Genomic DNA, 19,019 nt, shown 5'->3' on the forward strand with positions numbered 1-19,019 from the left:
CAGGCAGGCTCCAGGAAGACCTCGGCGGATAGAGTTGGTGAAATCACTTTTCTCTCCACCCTTTAATACATTCTAAACTTTCATTCAGGAGTGAGATTGAAGGAAATGCTTAACTGAAAAATTCTCTTTTCTTAGGCACTTCAAATCCTTTGGAGAAAGTAGTAGACTATAAATAAATCTAAATAAATGTTTAAAAATTTTTATCTAAAGTGTGTTTTGTGGTAGATTCCTCAGTAACTGTTGAGCAAATAGCGAATAAAATTTTCTAACTGCTAGGTTTCCTAAACCTGCAAATATTTATTAAATCCCTATGTGTAAAGCCCTGTGGTGTATCCTGTGGAAACTAAAAACAATCCCCTTTTTAAAAGTCTCCATTATACTTGGGGGCCTGTGAGTATGTGTGTGTGTGTATAAGTGTATATGTATATAAACACATAGATAAACCACTGATTAGAATTATAATACAGAATTGTTAAATGTCTCCTACATAAAATAAATAATGCTTTGATGCGAGAAGAGAACTGTCTGGATTAAAAGGAACTGGGAAGGAAGCATAGAAAGAAGAGGAACAAGGGTGGAATCTTAAAGAATGGGCAGGATTTTAACGGGAAATCTTCAATAGAGGGTACAGAAAGTGATACAAAATGAGCCTAAAGATGATACATATATGATTTATTGGTGAGACAGTGAGAGCCTAACTGAAGTAGAAGGCTCCTATTGGAGATAAGGTTGGAAAGATAAATTACACAAAATTTGGGAGGAATTTGAATGCAGTCTCAGGAGTTTGGACTGTTTTGTCTGGTAGCAGAGAGCCACTGGAGATTATTGCTCAAGGAAACAAATTATTAAGGTGGTACTTTAGAAAGAGAAATATGCTAGGGATGTGTTAGGGAAAACTACTCCATCAATTGAGCACTGCTGTGTGCACTGGTGGATGCTTTACATGCAGTTTTTCACTTGATGCTAAGAAGCCCGAGCAGCTGGCTACTGCAGTAAATCTAAAAATTAAGTTATAAGAACTTCAGTTGTGATGGTAACACTGAGTAGTAATGAAGAATAGGGAATTCCCTGGTTAAGGTTCTTCCCTGAAGAATAGGGAATTCAGTGCTTAAGACTTGGTGCTTTCACTGCCGTGGGCTGGGGTTCAATCCCTGGTGAGGAAACTAAGATCCTGCAAGCCGTGCAGTGCAGCCAAAAAATGTATATGTACACACATACACATATAAAGGAAGTGAAAAATGGATGCAAAAAACACTGCAGAGGAAGAATCTGTTTAGGGGCAAACTAGATGTTGCATTCAAGAGAAAGTGAGAAACAGGGTTGACTTTAAGGTTTTTAACCTAAGTAGTGAGGGCAGAGATGTCAGTATAAAAACTGAATAGCAGGATGAGAAGTAGGTTTTATCTTAGGACTTTAAAAAAAAAACAGAGAGAGAGAAAAGTAGGTTTGCAAAGGGATGCAAAATGTTTGATGTTAGTCATGTTAAATTTGAATATAGGACTGAACCTTTAGGGAAGAAATCAGAAAGATATAACTTGTCAGGTTTCCAAGTAAATGTGTAAATATTTCTATTCCTTACAGTGCCTAATACACACATTCACACATACGTTCTCTTTCACTTATTCATCTAACAAACATTTAGCATTTGCCTGCCGTGGTGCACAGACCAGGGGAGTGGTTAAGAGCACAGACTTTGGAGCCAAAGGGCCCAGTTTTTCAATTCTGACTCTCCAATTGACAAGCTGTGTGAGTCGAGGCAAGTTACTTAACTTTATTTTTAAATGCCTCTGTCTTTTAATTTTCTCATATGTGAAATTGGGGATCTCACGGGGTTATCATGAAAGCTAGAAAAGGTAGTTTACATAAAGCATCTGGAACAGTGCTGGGCACCGAGGAAGCACTGGGGGATTGTTCGCCGTTATTACCACCGTCACCAGCATCTTCACTGTCTTGATGAATAGCAGTGTTGCTTGCTGTCCAATGGGGGTGACAGCGCTTGATACACGATAGAACAGATATTTACACAGATAAAAAGTAACTTAGAGGGCTTCCCTGGTGGCGCAGTTGTTGAGACTCCGCGTGCCGATGCAGGGGACATGGGTTCGTGCCCCGGTCCGGGAAGATCCCACATGCTGCGGAGCGGCTGGGCCCGTGAGCCATGGCTGCTGAACCTGCACATCCGGAGCCTGTGCTCCGAAACGGGAGAGGCCACGACAGTGAGAGGCCCACGTACTGCAAAAAAAAAAAAAAAAAGTAACTTAGAGTTAATAATTTGTATCTTTGTGATCTTAAATTTTGTGGGAAATTATTACTATCTAATAGGAATTATTACTATTATTCAGATAAATTGTCATGGGTAAATGAATAGCTTAGGCATCAAATTATGCAGTAGGTGTTTTGTGAAAAGGTTTTGTATAAACTGAGTTTTAGCTAACTTTATAAATACAATCATTGTATCATCTTCCTCTCCATAGTACTCAGAGGTTATTTCTCATCAGCACTAATGTGCATAACTTTTACCTTTAATTACGTTCGGCCTAGAAGACTGGCCACGTTAGTCACTTTGCTTTTCTTTGTTATGTCATGTTGAGGAGCAGCAGTAACTTAAACTACACAAGATACTTTAAAGGAAGCATAGTCATTTATCCCGCATTATTATTACCACCAAAATAGCTGAGGTCAAACATTAGAGTTTGTCTGTCGCGCCATCAGTGATAGATACTCAAGCTTCTCATACTCAGTGACATGTATAGATGAAGCCACTGAGTAGGAATAAGTCGTTTCGCCTTAGTCTGTAAGTTCTGTTGTGGCAACATCCGTGTGTTTACCACCGCATGCCTTGCACTTGGCCATAAAGAATATTCGGTAGATATTTCTGGAATTGATTTGTGGACATTATTTTTTGTCCTCTTCTACGTATTTATAACAAACTGCTTGCTGATTTTAACAGCTATCCACTCAAATATAGGACACTAGAGGGACTTACCAGGTTTTTAGGTTCACTTGGAAAAAATTCAAGGCTCATAATTGGAAGTGTTAATCTATCGATTTACTTTAGAAGCAGAAGTAAGGTCAAAGGATAAAAACCAATCCTGAATTAACTATTTTAATACTCAGAAATTGATTTGATCTTGTTTAAAGTTATTTTAAAGACTACATTGTATCTGCTTCTAACCTGGGACCCTGGAAATTATCTTTAGCCAAAAGCAATATAATGCTTATATGTTGAACAACAACAACAACAAAGACAACATTTCTGTCTTCTGTGCATAAGATTATTCCAGCTAATAAAGCATAAAAGATAATGAATGCATAAAATAAGGCAAATATACAATCAACCAAAACATAAATTTTAATCCTGAATGTACTACATTGAAATGATGTTGAGTGATTGACATTACCTTAAATTTCCGAGAGTTGAGCCCTGCTAAGAAGCACCATATATGAATCTTAAAAATAACAAACACTGTATCTGTTTCATATGAATACACTTTCATTTTAATGCCAAGTACTACCTCAACATACTGATATTAACGAGACTTTGGCACTTTTAAAATATGTGTATGTGAGTTTTTTGCTTTTTCTATTGTGGTAAAATAAACATAATATAAAATGTACAATTTTAACCATTATTTAAATTGTGATAAAAAATTTACAGTCTTAATCATTTTTTTTGACATCTTTATTGGACTATAACTGCTTTACAATGGTGTGTTAGTTTCTGCTTTACAACAAAGTGAATCAGCTATACATATACATATATCACCATATTCCCTCCCTCTTGCGTCTCCCTCCCACCCTCCCTATCCCACCCATCTAGGTGGTCAAAAAGCACCGAGCTGATCTCCCTGTGCTATGCGGCTTCTTCCCACTAGCTATCTATTTTACATTTGGTAGTGTGTATATGTCCATGCTACTCTCTCACTTCGTCCCAGCTTACCCTTCCCCTTCCCCGTGTCCTCAAGTCCATTATCTACGTCTGCCTCTTTATTCCTGTCCCTCCCCTAGGTTCATCAGAACAATATTTCTTTTAGATTCCATATATACGTGTTAGCATACGGTATTTGTTTTTCTGACTTACTTCACTCTGTAGGACAGACTCTGGGTCCATCCCCCTCACTACAAATAACTCAATTTGGTTTCTTTTTATGGCTGAGTAATGTTCCATTGTATATATGTGCCACATCTTCATTGTCCATTCATCTGTCGATGGACACTTAGGTTGCTTCCATGCCCTGGCTGTTGTAAATAGTGCTGCAATGAACATTGTGGTACATGACTCTTTTTGAATTATGGTTTTCTCAGGGTATATGCCCAGTAGTGGGATTGCTGGATCATATGGTAGTTCTATTTTTAGTTTTTTAAGGAACCTCCATACTGTTCTCCATAGTGGCTGTATCCATTTACATTCCCACCAACACTGCAAGAGGGATGCCTTTTCTCCACACCCTCTCCAGCATTTATTGTTTGTAGATTTTTTGATGATGGCCATTCTGACCAGTGTGAGGCGATACCTCATTGTAGTTTTGATTTGCATTTCTCTAATGATTAGTGATGTTGAGCATCCTTTCATGTATTTGTTGGCGATCTGTATATCTTCTTTGGAAAAATGTCTATTTAGGTCTTCTGCCCATTTTTGGATTGGGTTGTTTGTTTTTTTGATACTGAGCTGTGTGAGCTGCTTGTGTAATTTGGAGACTGATCCTTTGTCAGTTGCTTCATTTGCAAATATTTTCTCCCATTCTGAGGGTTGTCTTTTCATCTTGTTTATGGCTTCTTTTGCTGTGCAAAAGCTTTTAAGTTTCATTAGGTCCCATTTGTTTATTTTTGTTTTTATGTCCACTTCTCTAGGAGGTGGGTCAAAAAGCATCTTGCTGTGATTTATGTCACACAGTGTTCTGCTTATGTTTTCCTCTAATAGTTTTACAGTGTCTGGGCTTACATTTACGTCTTTAATCCATTTTGAGTTTATTTTTATGTATGGTGTTAGGGAGTGTTCTAATTTCATTCTTTCACATGTAGCTGTCCAGTTTGCCCAACACCACTTACTGAAGAGGCTGTCTTTTCTTGCCTCCTTTATCAAAGATAAGGTGACTTTCTGTGCATGGGTTTATCTCAGGGCTTTCTATCCTGTTCCATTGATCTTATTTCTGTTTTTGTGCCAGTACCATACTATCTTGATTACTCTAGCTTTGTAGTATAGTCGAAAGTCAGGAAGCCTGATTCCTACAGCTATGTTTGTCTTTCTCAAGAATTCTTTGGCTATTTGGGGTCTTTTGTGTTTCTGTAAAATTTGTGAAATTTTTTTTTCTAGTTCTGTGAAAAATGCCATTGGTAGTTTGATAGGGATTGCATTGAATCTGTAGATTGCTTTGGTTAATAGAGTCATTCTCACAATGTTGATTCTTCCAATCCAAGAACATGATACATTTCTCCATCTGTTTGTATCATCTTTAACTTCTTTCATCAGTGTCTTATAGTTTTCTGCATACAGGTGTTTTGTCTCCTTAGATAGGTTTATTCCCAGGTATTTTATTCTTTTAGTTGCAGTGGTAAATGGGAGTGTTTCCTTAATTTCTCTTTCAGATTTTTCATCGTTAGTGTATAGGAATGCAAGAGATTTCTGTGCATTAATTTTGTATCCTGCTACTTTAACAGATTCATTGAGTAGCTCTAGTAGTTTTCTGGTAGCATCTTTAGGATTCTCTATGTATAGGATCATGTCATCTGCCGTGACAGTTTTACTTCTTTTCCCATTTGGATTCCTTTCATTGCTTTTTCTTCTGATTGCTGTGGCTAAAACTTCCAAAACTATGTTGAATAATAGTGGTGAGAGTAGGCAACCTTGTCTGGTTCCTGATCTTAGTGGAAATGGTTTCCATTTTTCACCGCTGAGAAGGATGTTGGCTGTGGGTTTGTTATATATGGCCTTTATTATGTTGAGATAAGTTCCCTCTTTGCCTACTTTCTGGAGAGTTTTTATCATAAATGGGTGTTGAATTTTGTCGAAAGCTTTTTCTGCATCTATTGAGATTTTAGTATGGTTTTTATCCTTCAGTTTGTTAATATGGTGTATCACATTGATTGATTTGCGTATATTGAAGAATCCTTGCATTCCTGGGTAAACCCCACTTGATCATGGTGTATGATCATTTTAATGTGCTGTTGGATTCTGTTTGCTAGTGTTTTGTTGAGGATTTTTGTATCTGCGTTCATCAGTGATATTGGTCTGTAATTTGCTTTTTAGGTGACATTTTTGTCTGGTTTTGGTATCAGGGTGATGGTGGCCTCGTGGAATGAGTTGGGGAGTGTTCCTCCCTCTACTATATTTTGGAAGAGTTTGAGAAGGATAGGTGTTAGTTCTTCTCTAAGTTTTTGACAGAATTCGCCTGTGAAGCCATCTGATCCTGGGCTTTTGTTTGTTGGAAGATTTTTAATCACAGTTTCAATTTCAGTGCTTGTGATTGTTCTGTTTATATTTTCTCTTTCTTCCTACTTCAGTCTTGGAAGATTGTGTTTTTCTAAGAATTTGTCCATTTCTTCTAAGTTGTCCATTTTATTGGCATAGAGTTGCTTGTAGTAATCTCTCATGATCCTTTGTATTTCTTCAGTGTCAGTTGTTACTTCTTTTTCATTTCTAATTCTGTTGATTTGAGTCTTCTCCGTTTTTTTCTTGACGAGTCTTGCTAATGGTTTATCAATTTTGTTTATCGTTTCAAAGAACCAGCTTTTAGTTTTATTGATCTTTGCTATGGTTTCCTTCATTTCTTTTTCATTTATTTCTATTGTGATCTTTATGATTTCCTTCCTTCTGCTAACTTTGGTGGTTTTTTGTTCTTTCTCTAATTGCTTCAGGTGTAAGGTTAGGTTTTTTTTTTTGAGATTTTTCTTGTTTCTTGAGGTAGGAATGTATTGCTATAAACTTCCCTCTTAGAACTGATTTGCTGCATCCCATAGGTTTTGGGTCATTGTGTTTTCATTGTCATTTGTTTCTAGGTACTTTTTGATTTCCTCTTTGATTTCTTCAGTGATCTCTTGGTTATTTAGTAGCATATTGTTTAGCCTCCATATATTTGTATTTTTTACAGTTTTTTTCCTGTAATTGATATTTACTCTCATAGCATTGTGGTCGGAAAACATACTTGATACAATTTCAGTTTTCTTCAATTTACCAAGGCTTGATTTGTGACCCAAGATATGATCTATCCTGAAGAATGGTCCGTGAGAACTTGAGAAGAAAGTGTGTTCTGTTGGTTTTGGATGGAATGTCCTATAAATATCAATTAAGTCCATCTTTTTTAATGTGTCATTTAAAGCTTTTGTTTCCTTATTGATTTTCATTTTCGTTGTTCATTCCATTGGTGAATGTGAGGTGTTAAAGTCCCCTACTATTATTGTGCTACTGTTGATTTCCCCTTTTATGGCTGCTAGCATTTGCCTTATGTATTAGGGTGCTCCTGTGTTGGGTGCATGAATATTTACAATTGTTATATCTTCTTCTTGGATTGATCCCTTAATCATTATATAGGGTCCTTCTTTTTCTCTTGTTATAGTCTTTATTTTAAAGTCTAGTTTTGTCTGATATGAGAATTGCTACTCCAGCTTTCTTTTGATTTCCATTTGCATGGAATATCTTTTTCCGTACCCTACTTTCAGTCTGTGTGTGTCCCAAGGCCTGAAGTGGGTCCCTTGTAGACAGCATATATATGGGTCTTGTTTTAGAATCCTTTCGGACAGTCTGTGTCTTTTGATTGGAGCATTTAATCCATTTACATTTAAGGTAGTTCTCGATATGTATGTTCCCATTACCATTTTCTTAATTGTTTTGAGTTTGTTATTGTAGGTCTTTCCTTGTCTTGTTTTTCCTGCCTAGAGAAGTTCCTTTAGCATTTGTTGTAAAGCTGGTTTGGTGGTGCTGAACTCTCTTAACTTTTGCTTGTCTGTAAAGGTTTTAATTTCTCCGTCAAATCTGAATGTGATCCTTGCTGGGTAGAGTAATCTTGGTTGTAGGTTTTTCCCTTTTATCACTTTAAATATGTCCTGCCACTCCCTTCTGGCTTGCAGAGTTTCTGGTGAAAGATCAGCTGTTAACCTTACAGAGATTCCCTTGTATGTTATTTGTTGCTTTTCCCTTGCTTCTTTTAGTATTTTTCTTTGTATTTAATTTTTGATAGTTTGATTGTTATGTGTCTTCTTGTGTTTCTCCTTGGATTTATCCTGTATGGGACTCTCTGCACTTCCTGGACTTGATTGACTATCTCCTTTCCCATGTTAGGGAAGTTTTCAACTATAATCTCTTCAAATATTTTCTCAGTCCCTTTCTTTTTCTCTTCTTCTTCTGGGACTCCTATAATTCGAATGTTGTTGCATTTATTGTTTTCCCAGAGGTCTCTGGGACTGTCCTCAATTCTTTTCATTCTTTATTCTGTACTCCAGTTGCTATTTCCAGTATTTTGTCTCACCTGTCACTTATCTGTTCTTCTGCCTCAGTCATTCTACTATTGAACCTTCTAGAGAATTTTTAATTTAATTTGTTGTGTTGTTCATCATTGTTTGTTTGCTCTTTAGTTCTTATAGGTCCCTGTTAAGCGTTTTTTATATTTTCTCCATTCCATTTCCAAGATTTTGGATCATCTTCACCATCATTACTCTGAATTCTTTTGCAGGTAGACTGCTTATTTTCTCTTCATTTGTTTCGTCTGGTGGGTTTTTACCTTGCTCCTTTATCTGCTGCATATTTCTCTGTCTTCTCATTTTGCTTAACTACTGTGTTTGCCGTCTTCTTTTCGCAGGCTGCAGGTTCGTAGTTCCCGTTGTTTTTAGTGTCTGCCCCCAGTGGTTAAGGTTGGTTCAGTGGGTTGTGTAGGCTTCCTGGTGGAGGGGACTGGTGCCTGTTTTCCCGTGGGTGGGGCTGGATCTTGTCTTTCTGGTGGGCAGGGCTGCGTCTGGTGGTGTGTTTTGGGTGTCTGTGAACTTATTATGATTTTAGTCAGCCTCTCTGACAATGGGTGCGGTTGTGTTCCTGTCTTGCTAGTTGATTGGCATGTGGCGTCCAGCACTGGAGCTTGCTGGTCGTTGGGTGGAGCTGGGTCTTAGCGTTGAGACAGAGATCTCTCGGAGAGCTCTTGCAGATTGATATTACGTGGGGCCAGGAGGTCTCTGGTGGTCCAGTGTCCTGAACTCAGCTCTCCCACCTCAGAAGCTCAGGCCTCACACTAGGCCAGAGCACCAATACCCTGTCAGCTGCACGGCTGCCACGGAAACAAATCTTCTCTCAAGAGCCAACTCTTTTTGACAGATTTGTCAGTTCTCTAGATGAATTTATTTGTGATCTCCTGACGTTACCGAGCGTGCTTGGTTTTGCCTGACAGGTAGCAACCAGATCACTGAGTTTTCGAGGTTTGCAACAAACAGAGGGCTTATTCAGTAAGCAGCCAAGCGACAGGATAACCAGTCTCATATTTGCCTCCCTGAAGACAGGGGCTCAAGCTATTTTGGGAATAAAGAATAAAAAAGTACAGCAGTCTGAGGTGTGGTGAGTGTGAGGCACGCAGGGATTGGAAAAAGGTGCAGAAGTTGTCCTTCTGCACAGGCGTAACTAAGCTCGAGTGGTGTATTCTTGAGGGGTCCTCAATGCCCTCTTGCTGCAAATGCAAAACAGGCTTCCCAGGGGTAGAATACTTTGGTCCTTGCCAGCCAAGAGATGGCTTTTTATCATGCAGAATATTTCTCTGTTGTTATTATTATTGCTGTCTTCTTTTTCGTTTAGCAGTTTGTTACAGGTTATGATAAAAGATACACATGAACATCAAATGGACGAGATGCATAGGGCCAGGCATGGGAGAGGGGTACGGAGCATCTTTACCCTCTCCAGGCCCAAAACTCTGCCCAAATTTCCACGTGTTCACCCACCTGGAAGTTTTCCATTCATTTTAAGTGAACAGTTCAATAGTGCTAAGTATTTTCACACTATTGTACAACCAATGTCCAGAATACATATGTGTTTTATAAAGAAATGAGTCGTTTCAGATATGGTCTATTAAGAAGCAACTTTTATTTTGCACACAAGATATTTTTGTTCAAAACATGAACATGTATCTCACTAATAAAGATTCGATTTTGTTAAATTTTTGAACAGTTATATTAATGGCTTTTTCTTCCGTTCTTTTTTTTTTTCTTCCCTGTCTCTTGATTAATAGGAGTGAGCTGAATCGACAGAAACTTCATACCCAAGAGCTGCTTTCTCAGCTGGAAATGGCAAATGAAAAGGTAGTTGAGGTAAGATAATGACCCTCCTGGGAAGTGCTTTCTGCTGCAGGTTGATACACATGTTATAGAATTTTACCTGAGCCAAGTCCAAATTAATTCTCAACTTGGAAATACCATATGGATGTGAGTATTTCTTGTAGAAATCATACATAACCCTAAAAGTGCACACTTAATATAATATGAATAAAAGCTTTGAAAGCTAGTGATTCATCACATTTAAATGACAAAGATAGAGCTCTTATTTCAGTTGCACCAGTATACCTTGTGCTTTTTCAGAATTGTTAGGATCGCCTTTATTTCTGTGCATGTCTGAGACTTTTTTTTAACCCAATTCCTCTAATTTTTTTTTAACATCTTTATTGGAGTATAATTGCTTTACATTTTTGTGTTAGTTTCTGCTATATAACAGACTGAATCAGCTATACATATACATATATCCCCATATCCCCTCCCTCTTGCGTCTCCCTCCCACCCTCCTATCCCACCCATCTAGGTGGTCACAAAGCACTGAGCTGGTCTCCCTGTGCTGTGCGGCTGCTTCCTACTTGCTATCTATTTTACATTTGGTAGTGTGTATCTGTCAGTGCCACTCTCTCATTTCGTCCCAGCTTACCCTTCCCCCTCCCCATATCCTCAACTCCATTCTCTTCATCTGCGTCTTTATTCCTGTCCCTCCCCTAGGTTCATCAGAACCAGTTTTTTTTTTAGAATCCATATATATGTGTTAGCATACGGTATTTGTTTTTCTCTTTCTGATTTACCTCACTCTGTATGACAGACTCTAAATTCATCCACCTCACTACAAATAACGCAATTTGGTTTCTTTTTATGGCTGAGTAATATTCCATTGTATATATGTGCCACATCATCTTTATCCATTCATCTATCGATGGACAGTTAGGTTGCTTCCATGTCCTAGCTGTTTTAAATAGTGCTGCCATGAACATTGTGGTACATGACTCTTTTTGAATTATGGTTTTCTCAGGGTATATGCCCAGCAGTGGGATTGCTGGGTCATATGATAGTTCTATTTTTAGTTTTTTAAGGAACCTCCATACTGTTCTGCATAGTGGCTGTATCAATTTACATTCCCACCAACAGTGCAAGAGGGTTCCCTTTTCTCCACACCCTCTCCACCATTTATTGTTGGTAGATTTTTTGATGATGGCCATACTGACTGGTGTGAGATATCTCATTGTAGTTTTGATTTGCATTTCTCTAATGATTAGTGATGTTGACCATCCTTTCATGTATTTGTTGGCGATCTGTATATCTTCTTTGGAAAAATGTCTATTTAGGTTTTCTGCCCATTTTTGGATTGGGTTGTTTGTTTTTTTGATACTGAGCTGCGTGAGCTGTTTGTGTATTTTGGAGACTGATCCTTTGTCAGTTGCTTCATTTGCAAATATTTTCTCCCATTCTGAGGGTTGTTTTTTCATCTTGTTTATGGCTTCCTTTGCTGTGCAAAAGCTTTTAAGTTTCATTAGGTCCCGTTTGTTTATTTTTGTTTTTATGTCCACTTCTCTAGGAGGTGGGTCAGAAAGCATCTTGCTGTGATTTGTGTCACACAGTGTTCTGCTTATGTTTTCCTCTAATAGTTTTACAGTGTCTGGGCTTACATTTACGTCTTTAATCCATTTTGAGTTTATTTTTATGTATGGTGTTAGGGAGTGTTCTAATTTCATTCTTTTACATGTAGCTGTCCAGTTTGCCCAGCACCACTTACTGAAGAGGCTGTCTTTTCTTGCCTCCTTTATCAAAGACAGGTGACCATCTGTGCATGGGTTTATCTCAGGGCTTTCTATCCTGTTCCATTGATCTATATTTCTGTTTTCTGTGCCGGTACCATACTGTCTTGATTACTGTAGATTTGTAGTATAGTCTACTATAGTCTATAATATAGTCTGTAGTATAGTCTATAGTCAGCGTGATTCCTCCAGCTCCGTTTGTCTTTCTCAAGATTGCTTTGCCTATTTGGGGTCTTTTGTGTTTCCATAGAATTTGTGAAATTTTTTGTTCTAATTCTGTGAAAAATGCCATTGGTAGTTTGATAAGGATTGCATTCAATCAGTAGATTGCTTTGGATAGTACAGTCATTTTCACAATGTTGATTCTTCCAATCCAAGAACATGGTATATCTCTCTATCTGTTTGTATCATCTTTAATTTCTTTCATCAGTGTCTTATACTTTGCTGCATACAGGTGTTTTGTCTCCTTAGATAGGTTTATTCCTAGGTATTTTATTCTTTTTGTTGCAGTGGTAAATGGGAGTGTTTCCTTATTTCTCCTTCAGATTTTTCCTCATTAGTGTATAGGAATGCAAGAGATTTCTGTGCATTAATTTTGTATCCTGCTACTTTAACAGATTCATTGAGTAGCTCTAGTAGTTTTCTGGTAGCATCTTTAGGATTCTCTATGTATAGGATCCTGTCATCTGCAAACAGTGACAGTTTTACTTCTTCTCCAATTTGGATTCCTTTTATTGCTTTTTCTTATCTGATTGCTATGGCTAAAACTTCCAAAACTGTGTTGAATAATAGTGGTGAGAGTGAGCAACCTTGTCTTGTTCCTGATCTTAGTGGAAATGGTTTCCATTTTTCACCACTGAGAAGGATGTTGGCTGTGGGTTTGTTATATATGGCCTTTATTATGTTGAGATAAGTTCCCTCTATGCCTACTTTCTGGAGAGTTTTTATCATAAATGGGTGTTGAATTGTCTCAAAAGCTTTTTCTGCATCTATTGAGATTTTAGTATTGTTTTTATCCTTCTGTTTGTTAATGTGGTTTATCACATTGAATGATTTGTGTATATTGAAGAATCCTTTCATTTATGGGATAAACCCTACTTGATCATGGTGTATGATCCTTTCAATGCGCTGTTGGATTTTGTTTGCTAGTATTTTGTTGAGGATTTTTGTATCTGTGTTCATCAGTGCTACTGGCCTATAGTTTTCTTTTTTTGTGACATCTTTCTCTGGTTTTGGTATCAGGGTGATGATGGCCTCGTGGAATGAGTTTGGGGGTGTTCCTCCCTCTGCTATATTTTGGAAGAGTTTGAGAAGGACAGGTGTTAGCTCTTTTCTAAGTGTTTGACAGAATTTGCCTGTGAAGCCATCTGATCCTGGGCTTTTGTTTGTTGGAAGATTTTTAATCACAGTTTCAATTTCAGTGCTTGTGATTGTTCTGTTAATATTTTCTCTTTCTTCCTGCTTCAGTCTTGGAAGGTTGTGTTTTTCTAAGAATTTGTCCATTTCTTCCAGGTTGTCCATTTTATTGGCATAGAGTTGCTTGTAGTAATCTCTCATGATCCTTTGTATTTCTTCAGTGTCAGTTGTTACTTCTCCTTTTTCATTTCTAATTCTGTTGATTTGAGTCTTCTCCTTTTTTTTCTTTATGAGTGTGGCTAATGGTTTATCAATTTTTTTTTCTTCTCAAAGAAACAGCTTTTAGTTTTATTGATCTTTGCTATGGTTTCCTTCATTTTTTTTTCATTTATTTCTATTGTGATCTTTATGATTTCCTTCCTTCTGCTAAGTTTGGGGGGTTTCTTATTCTTCTTTCTCTAATTGCTTTAGGTGTAAGGTTAGGTTGGTTTTTTGATATTTCTTTTGTTTCTTGAGGTAGGATTTTGCTGCTATAAGCTTCCCTCTTAGGACTGCTTTTGCTGCATCCCATAGGTTTGGGGTCATCATGTTTTCATTGTCATTTGTTTCTAGATATTTTTTGATTTCCTCTTTGATTTTTTTCAGTGATCTCTTGGTTATTTAGTAGCGTATTGTTTAGTCTCCATATGTTTGTATTTTTTGCAGTTTTCTTCCTGAAATTGATATTTAGTGTTATAGCATTGTGGTTGGAAAAGATACTTGATACGATTTCAATTTTCTTCAATTTACCAAGGCTTGATTTGTGACCCAGGATATGGTCTATCCTGGAGAATGGTCCATGAGCACTTGAGAAGAAAGTGTGTTCTGTTGGTTTTGGATGGAATGTCCTATAAATATTAATTAAGTCCATCTTTTTTAATGTGTCATTTAAAGCTTTTGTTTCCTTATTGATTTTCATTTTCCTTGTTCATTCCATTGGTGAATGTGAGGTGTTAAAGTCCCCTACTATTATTTTGCTACTGTTGATTTCCCCTTTTATGGCTGTTAGCATTTGCCTTATGTATTGGAGTGCTCCTATGTTGGGTGCATAAATATTTCCAAATGTTATATCTTCTTCTTGGATTGATCCCTTAATCATATGTAGGGTCCTTCTTTTTCTCTTGTTATAGTCTTTATTTTAAAGTCTTGTTTTGTCTGATATGAGAATTGCTACTCCAGCTTTCTTTTGACTTCCATTTGCATGGAATATCTTTTTCTGTCCCCTCACTTTCAGTCTGTATGTGTCCCTAGGTCTGAAGTGGGTTTCTTGTAGACAGCATATATATGGGTCTTGTTTTAGTATCCTTTTGGGCAGTCTGTGTCTTTTGATTGGAGTATTTAATCCATTTACATTTAAGGTAGTCCTCAGTATCGATGTTCCTATTACCATTTTCTTAACTGTTTTGGGTTTGTTATTGTAGGTCTTTTCCTTGTCTTGTTTTTCCTGCCTAGAGAAGTTCCTTTAACATTTGTTGTAAAGCTTGTTTAGTGGTGCTGAATTCTCTTAGCTTTTTCTTGTCCGTAATGTTTTCAATTTCTCCATCAAATCTGAATGAGATCCTTGCTGGGTTGAGTAATCTTGGATGTAGGTTTTTCTCTTTCATAACTTTAAATATGTCCTGCCACTCCCTTCTGGCTTGCAGAGTTTCTGCTGAACGATCAGGTGTTAAGGTTATAGCGTTTCCCTTGTATATTATTTGTTGCTTTTCCTTTGCTTCTTTAATATTTGTTCTTTGTATTTAATTTTTGATAGTTTGATTAATATGTGTCTTGTTGTGTTTCTTCATGGATTTATCCTGTTTGGGACTCTCTGCACTTCCTGGACTTTATTGACTGTTTCCTTTCCCATATTTGGGAAGTTTTGAACTATAATCTCTTGAAATATTTTCTCAGTCCTTTTTCTTTTCTCTCTTCTTCTTCTGGGAGCCCTATAAATCGAATGTTGTTTCATTTAATGTTGTCCCAGAGATCTCTGAGTCTGTCCTCAATTCTTTGCATTCTTTTTTGTTTATTCTGCTCTACAGTAGTTATTTCCTCTCTTTTATCTTTCAGGTCACTAATCTGTCCTTCTGCCTCAGTTATTCTGCTATTGATTCCTTCTAGAGAATTTTTAATTTCATTTATTGTGTTGTTCATCATTGTTTTTTGCTCTTTAGTTCTTCTAGGTCCTTGTTAAATGTTTCCTGTATTTTCTTCATTCTATTTCCAAGATTTTAGATCATCTTCACTATCATTACTCTGAATTCTTTATCAGGTAGACTGCCTATTTCCTCTTCATTTGTTTGGTCTGGTGGGTTTTTATCTTGCTCCTTCATCTGCTGCATATTTCTCTGTCTTCTCATTTTGCTTAACTTACTGTTTGGGGTCTCTTTTTTGCCGGCTGCAGGTTCGTAGTTCCCGTTATTTTTGGTGTATGGCCCCAGTGGTTAAGGTTGGTTCAGTGGGTTGTGTAGGCTTCCTGGTGGAGGGGACTGGTGCCTGTTTTCCCGTGGGTGGGGCTGGATCTTGTCTTTCTGGTGGGCAGGGCCTCGTCCAGTGGTGTGTTTTGGTGTATCTGTGAACTTATTATGATTTTAGGCAGCCTCTCTGCTAATGGGTGGGGTTGTGTACTGTCTTACTAGTTTTTTGGCATGCCATGTCCAGCACTGGAGCTTGCTGGTTGTTGAGTGGAGCTCGGTCTTAGCGTTGAGGCGGAGATCTCTGGGAGAGCTCTTGCCGATTGATATGACATGGGGCCAGGAGGTCTCTGGTGGTCCAATATCCTGCACTCGGCTCTCCCACCTCAGTAGCTCAGGCCTGACACCCGGCCAGAGCACCAAGACCCTGTCAGCCACATGACCAGGTACGTGGAGATTTCCTGCCTTTTCCGAAGTCTGATTTCTTCTGCCAGCATTCAGTAGGTGTTCTGTGGGAATTTTTCCACATGTAGATGTATTTTTGATGTATTTGTGGGGAGGAAGGTGATCTCCACGACTTACTCCACCATCATCTTGAAGATCCTCCTCCTATTTTGTTTTAGTCCATCACAAAAGACATGTAGAAAATACTTTTTCCTACTGGAATATATTAAAACATTCCTTTAGATTAATGCTTTAGAACTAAATATAGCAAGGGTTTATCATTTTTTCCTTTGAAGAAAAAAATTTAAACAATTTCCAGATTATTATTAGAACTTTCTAGAACTCTAGTTCTTCGTTTGATGAGCAAACTTCGAAGGTATTTGTTGGAATTTCATTAACAGGCTGTATGGTCCATAGGTCTCTGTGGCCTTCTGTAGGAGCCATAGTGAAGTCATTACACTTCAGTTTTATAGCATTGTAAATTGACATAAGCCATTTAGAAAACAATTAAACAGTAGCCTTTCAAAAACTCTTTGATGTTGCTCCCACTTCCAGGAATCTGTTCTAAGGAAATAATTCAAAATTTGAAAAAATTTAAAGGGAAATATTCAACACAGTAATGTTAATTATTTTGGAAGCTCAAAAGCAACTAAAATGATCAATTAAAAAAGAACAGTTGCATATATTATGTTTTATCTAAGCTGGACTGTGCCTTAACCTTTATGGTAGCAGCGTAGTAAAATGTATATATAGTCTGATTATAACTATGAAAATGATTATTATAGATGATGGCAGTTTTTCCTCAGGTTTTCTCTAGTGTTCATGATGTGTCTCTTAAATTTAAGACTGTGTATTTAAACATCTTGGTAAATTGGAAAAGCCAATATAGTTCTCTTCATACAATTTAATTTTGCTTTGGGGCACACTAAGAAATAGAATAAGCACATTTTAGCAGGATACTGTTAGTTCAGTATTTTGTATTACTAGGCATGACATTCATTCTTATCACTTGTATGTTATGACACGGGAAGTACCTAGTTCAAAGAACTGTATAACAGTTTTACATGTGCAAAAACTTTTTTTTAGGCTAGTATGTATGGAGAAGGCTAATACCTTTTTTAATTGATAGATTCTTTTAACTTGTCTGCATGACACCATGTTGTGACAGATTTATATTCATGATGCCTATGTAGTTGCCTGAGGCCGCTCTAACAAAGTAATACAGACTGGGGTGGCTTAACCAACAGAAACTTATTGTCTTGCAGTTCTGGAGGCCAGTAGTCCAAAATCAAGAAGACGGCAGAATTGGTTCCTTCTGAGGGAGAATCTTTTCCAGGCCTCCTTCCTAGCTTCTGGTGGCCTCAGGCATTCCCTGTCTTGTTGATAATGTTCTCCCTGTGTCTTCACGTGTTCTTCCCTTTGTGCATGTCCGTCTCTATGTCCAAATTTCCCCTTTTTATGAAGTCACCAGTCATACTGCATATGGACCCACCCTAATGACTTCAAGTTAATCATCAACAAAGACCCTATTTCCAAATAAGTTCACATTCATAAGTACTAGGGGGTTGGGGCTTCAACATCTTTTTTTTAGGGACATAATGCAACCCATACCAATGCCTTAATAATGCTCTTGACCCTAATACCTTCTGGAGAATACCTTCTGGAGTATACACATGTATTGGGAAACATGTAGACTGATTTCTTCCCCTTTTAAATAATACCGTAAGCATATACATCATTTACGATAAGTCTAGCTCTGTAAAAATCAGGATTTCTAGAATGAATATTTTCTGTTTCTTGACCTTAATAATGCGTGGCCTATGTCACAGTTCCCCTGGAAGCTGGTCTAGCACAGTGGTTCTAAATGCGCTAGCAGACAGCATCGCCACCACCCAAGAACTTGATAGGAGTGCAGATTCTCAGGACAATCCCACCCCTACTGATGCTCTGGTTGTGAGGCTCAGGTCTGTGTTCTCACACTCTCCGGGTGATTCCAAAGTAGTGATATAGCGTCTCAAGGTTAACAAGTCACAAACTGAAAGCCTTGGTCTTAACTTCAGATTCACTTTGCTTTTAGATTTAATTCACTTTCTTTGGTGGCATGTGGTGGAGGGTCAGGGGAGGGGAACCAGTTTAGTCATAATGTAAAACCAGCTTTGAACCTTGAAGTTCATGACTTGAAAAATGTAAATTTGGAGATCTATTATCTTTGCATTTTGTAAGTGGTAAAATGATGTCCAGATTTTTCATTGATTATTCCATAAAACATCTCCGTGCCACATATGGATTTCTAACTTGTTTGTCTTATATTTCCCCTTAATAGAATGAAAAGTTGATTCTAGAGCATCAAGAAAAATCCAACAGACTTCAGAAACGACTGAGTGAGGCGGAACAGAGGGCTGCTTCAGCCTCCCAGCAGGTAGGGAGCTTCCTCGTTGTCCCTGGATAACAATAGTCTGAGTAGAGTGGAGATAAGAGAAGTTCCTTAGACGTTTCCAGAGAACTAGTAGTTTTATTTTTATTTGATTAAACGACTTAAAAGTAGTCTCTTTAATGTTTAAGGTTGAAAAGGTAAACTTCAGAAACAGAAATAAACATCGGTGTCCGCCATTTGACACCTAAATCTGGAACTGCACTGTCCAATATGATAGCTGCTAGCCACAGGCAGCTGTTTAAATTAAAATTAAATAAAATTAAAATTGAAATCTTCAGTCACACTATTCAGAATTCAAATGCTCAAAAGTCACATGTCGCCATGTCATATTGC

At 37.7% G+C, this 19,019-nt stretch overlaps 1 protein-coding gene across 3 annotated transcripts in view; it reads left to right on the forward strand.

Annotated features, from left to right (window-relative positions):
- The window catches only part of SCLT1 (sodium channel and clathrin linker 1), a 268,727-nt gene that overhangs the window by 233,499 nt on the left and 16,209 nt on the right, over window positions 1–19,019 (forward strand). For all 3 annotated transcript variants that reach the window (XM_067735088.1, XM_067735087.1, XM_067735089.1), the window contains exons 19-20: window positions 10,200–10,278; window positions 18,576–18,671. In XM_067735088.1, coding sequence (XP_067591189.1) covers window positions 10,200–10,278; window positions 18,576–18,671 — 175 coding nt within the window. The remainder of the gene's footprint in view (window positions 1–10,199; window positions 10,279–18,575; window positions 18,672–19,019) is intronic.

Source organism: Pseudorca crassidens, chromosome 4, assembly GCF_039906515.1.
Source record: "Pseudorca crassidens isolate mPseCra1 chromosome 4, mPseCra1.hap1, whole genome shotgun sequence".
Taxonomy (NCBI): Eukaryota; Metazoa; Chordata; class Mammalia; order Artiodactyla; family Delphinidae; genus Pseudorca; species Pseudorca crassidens.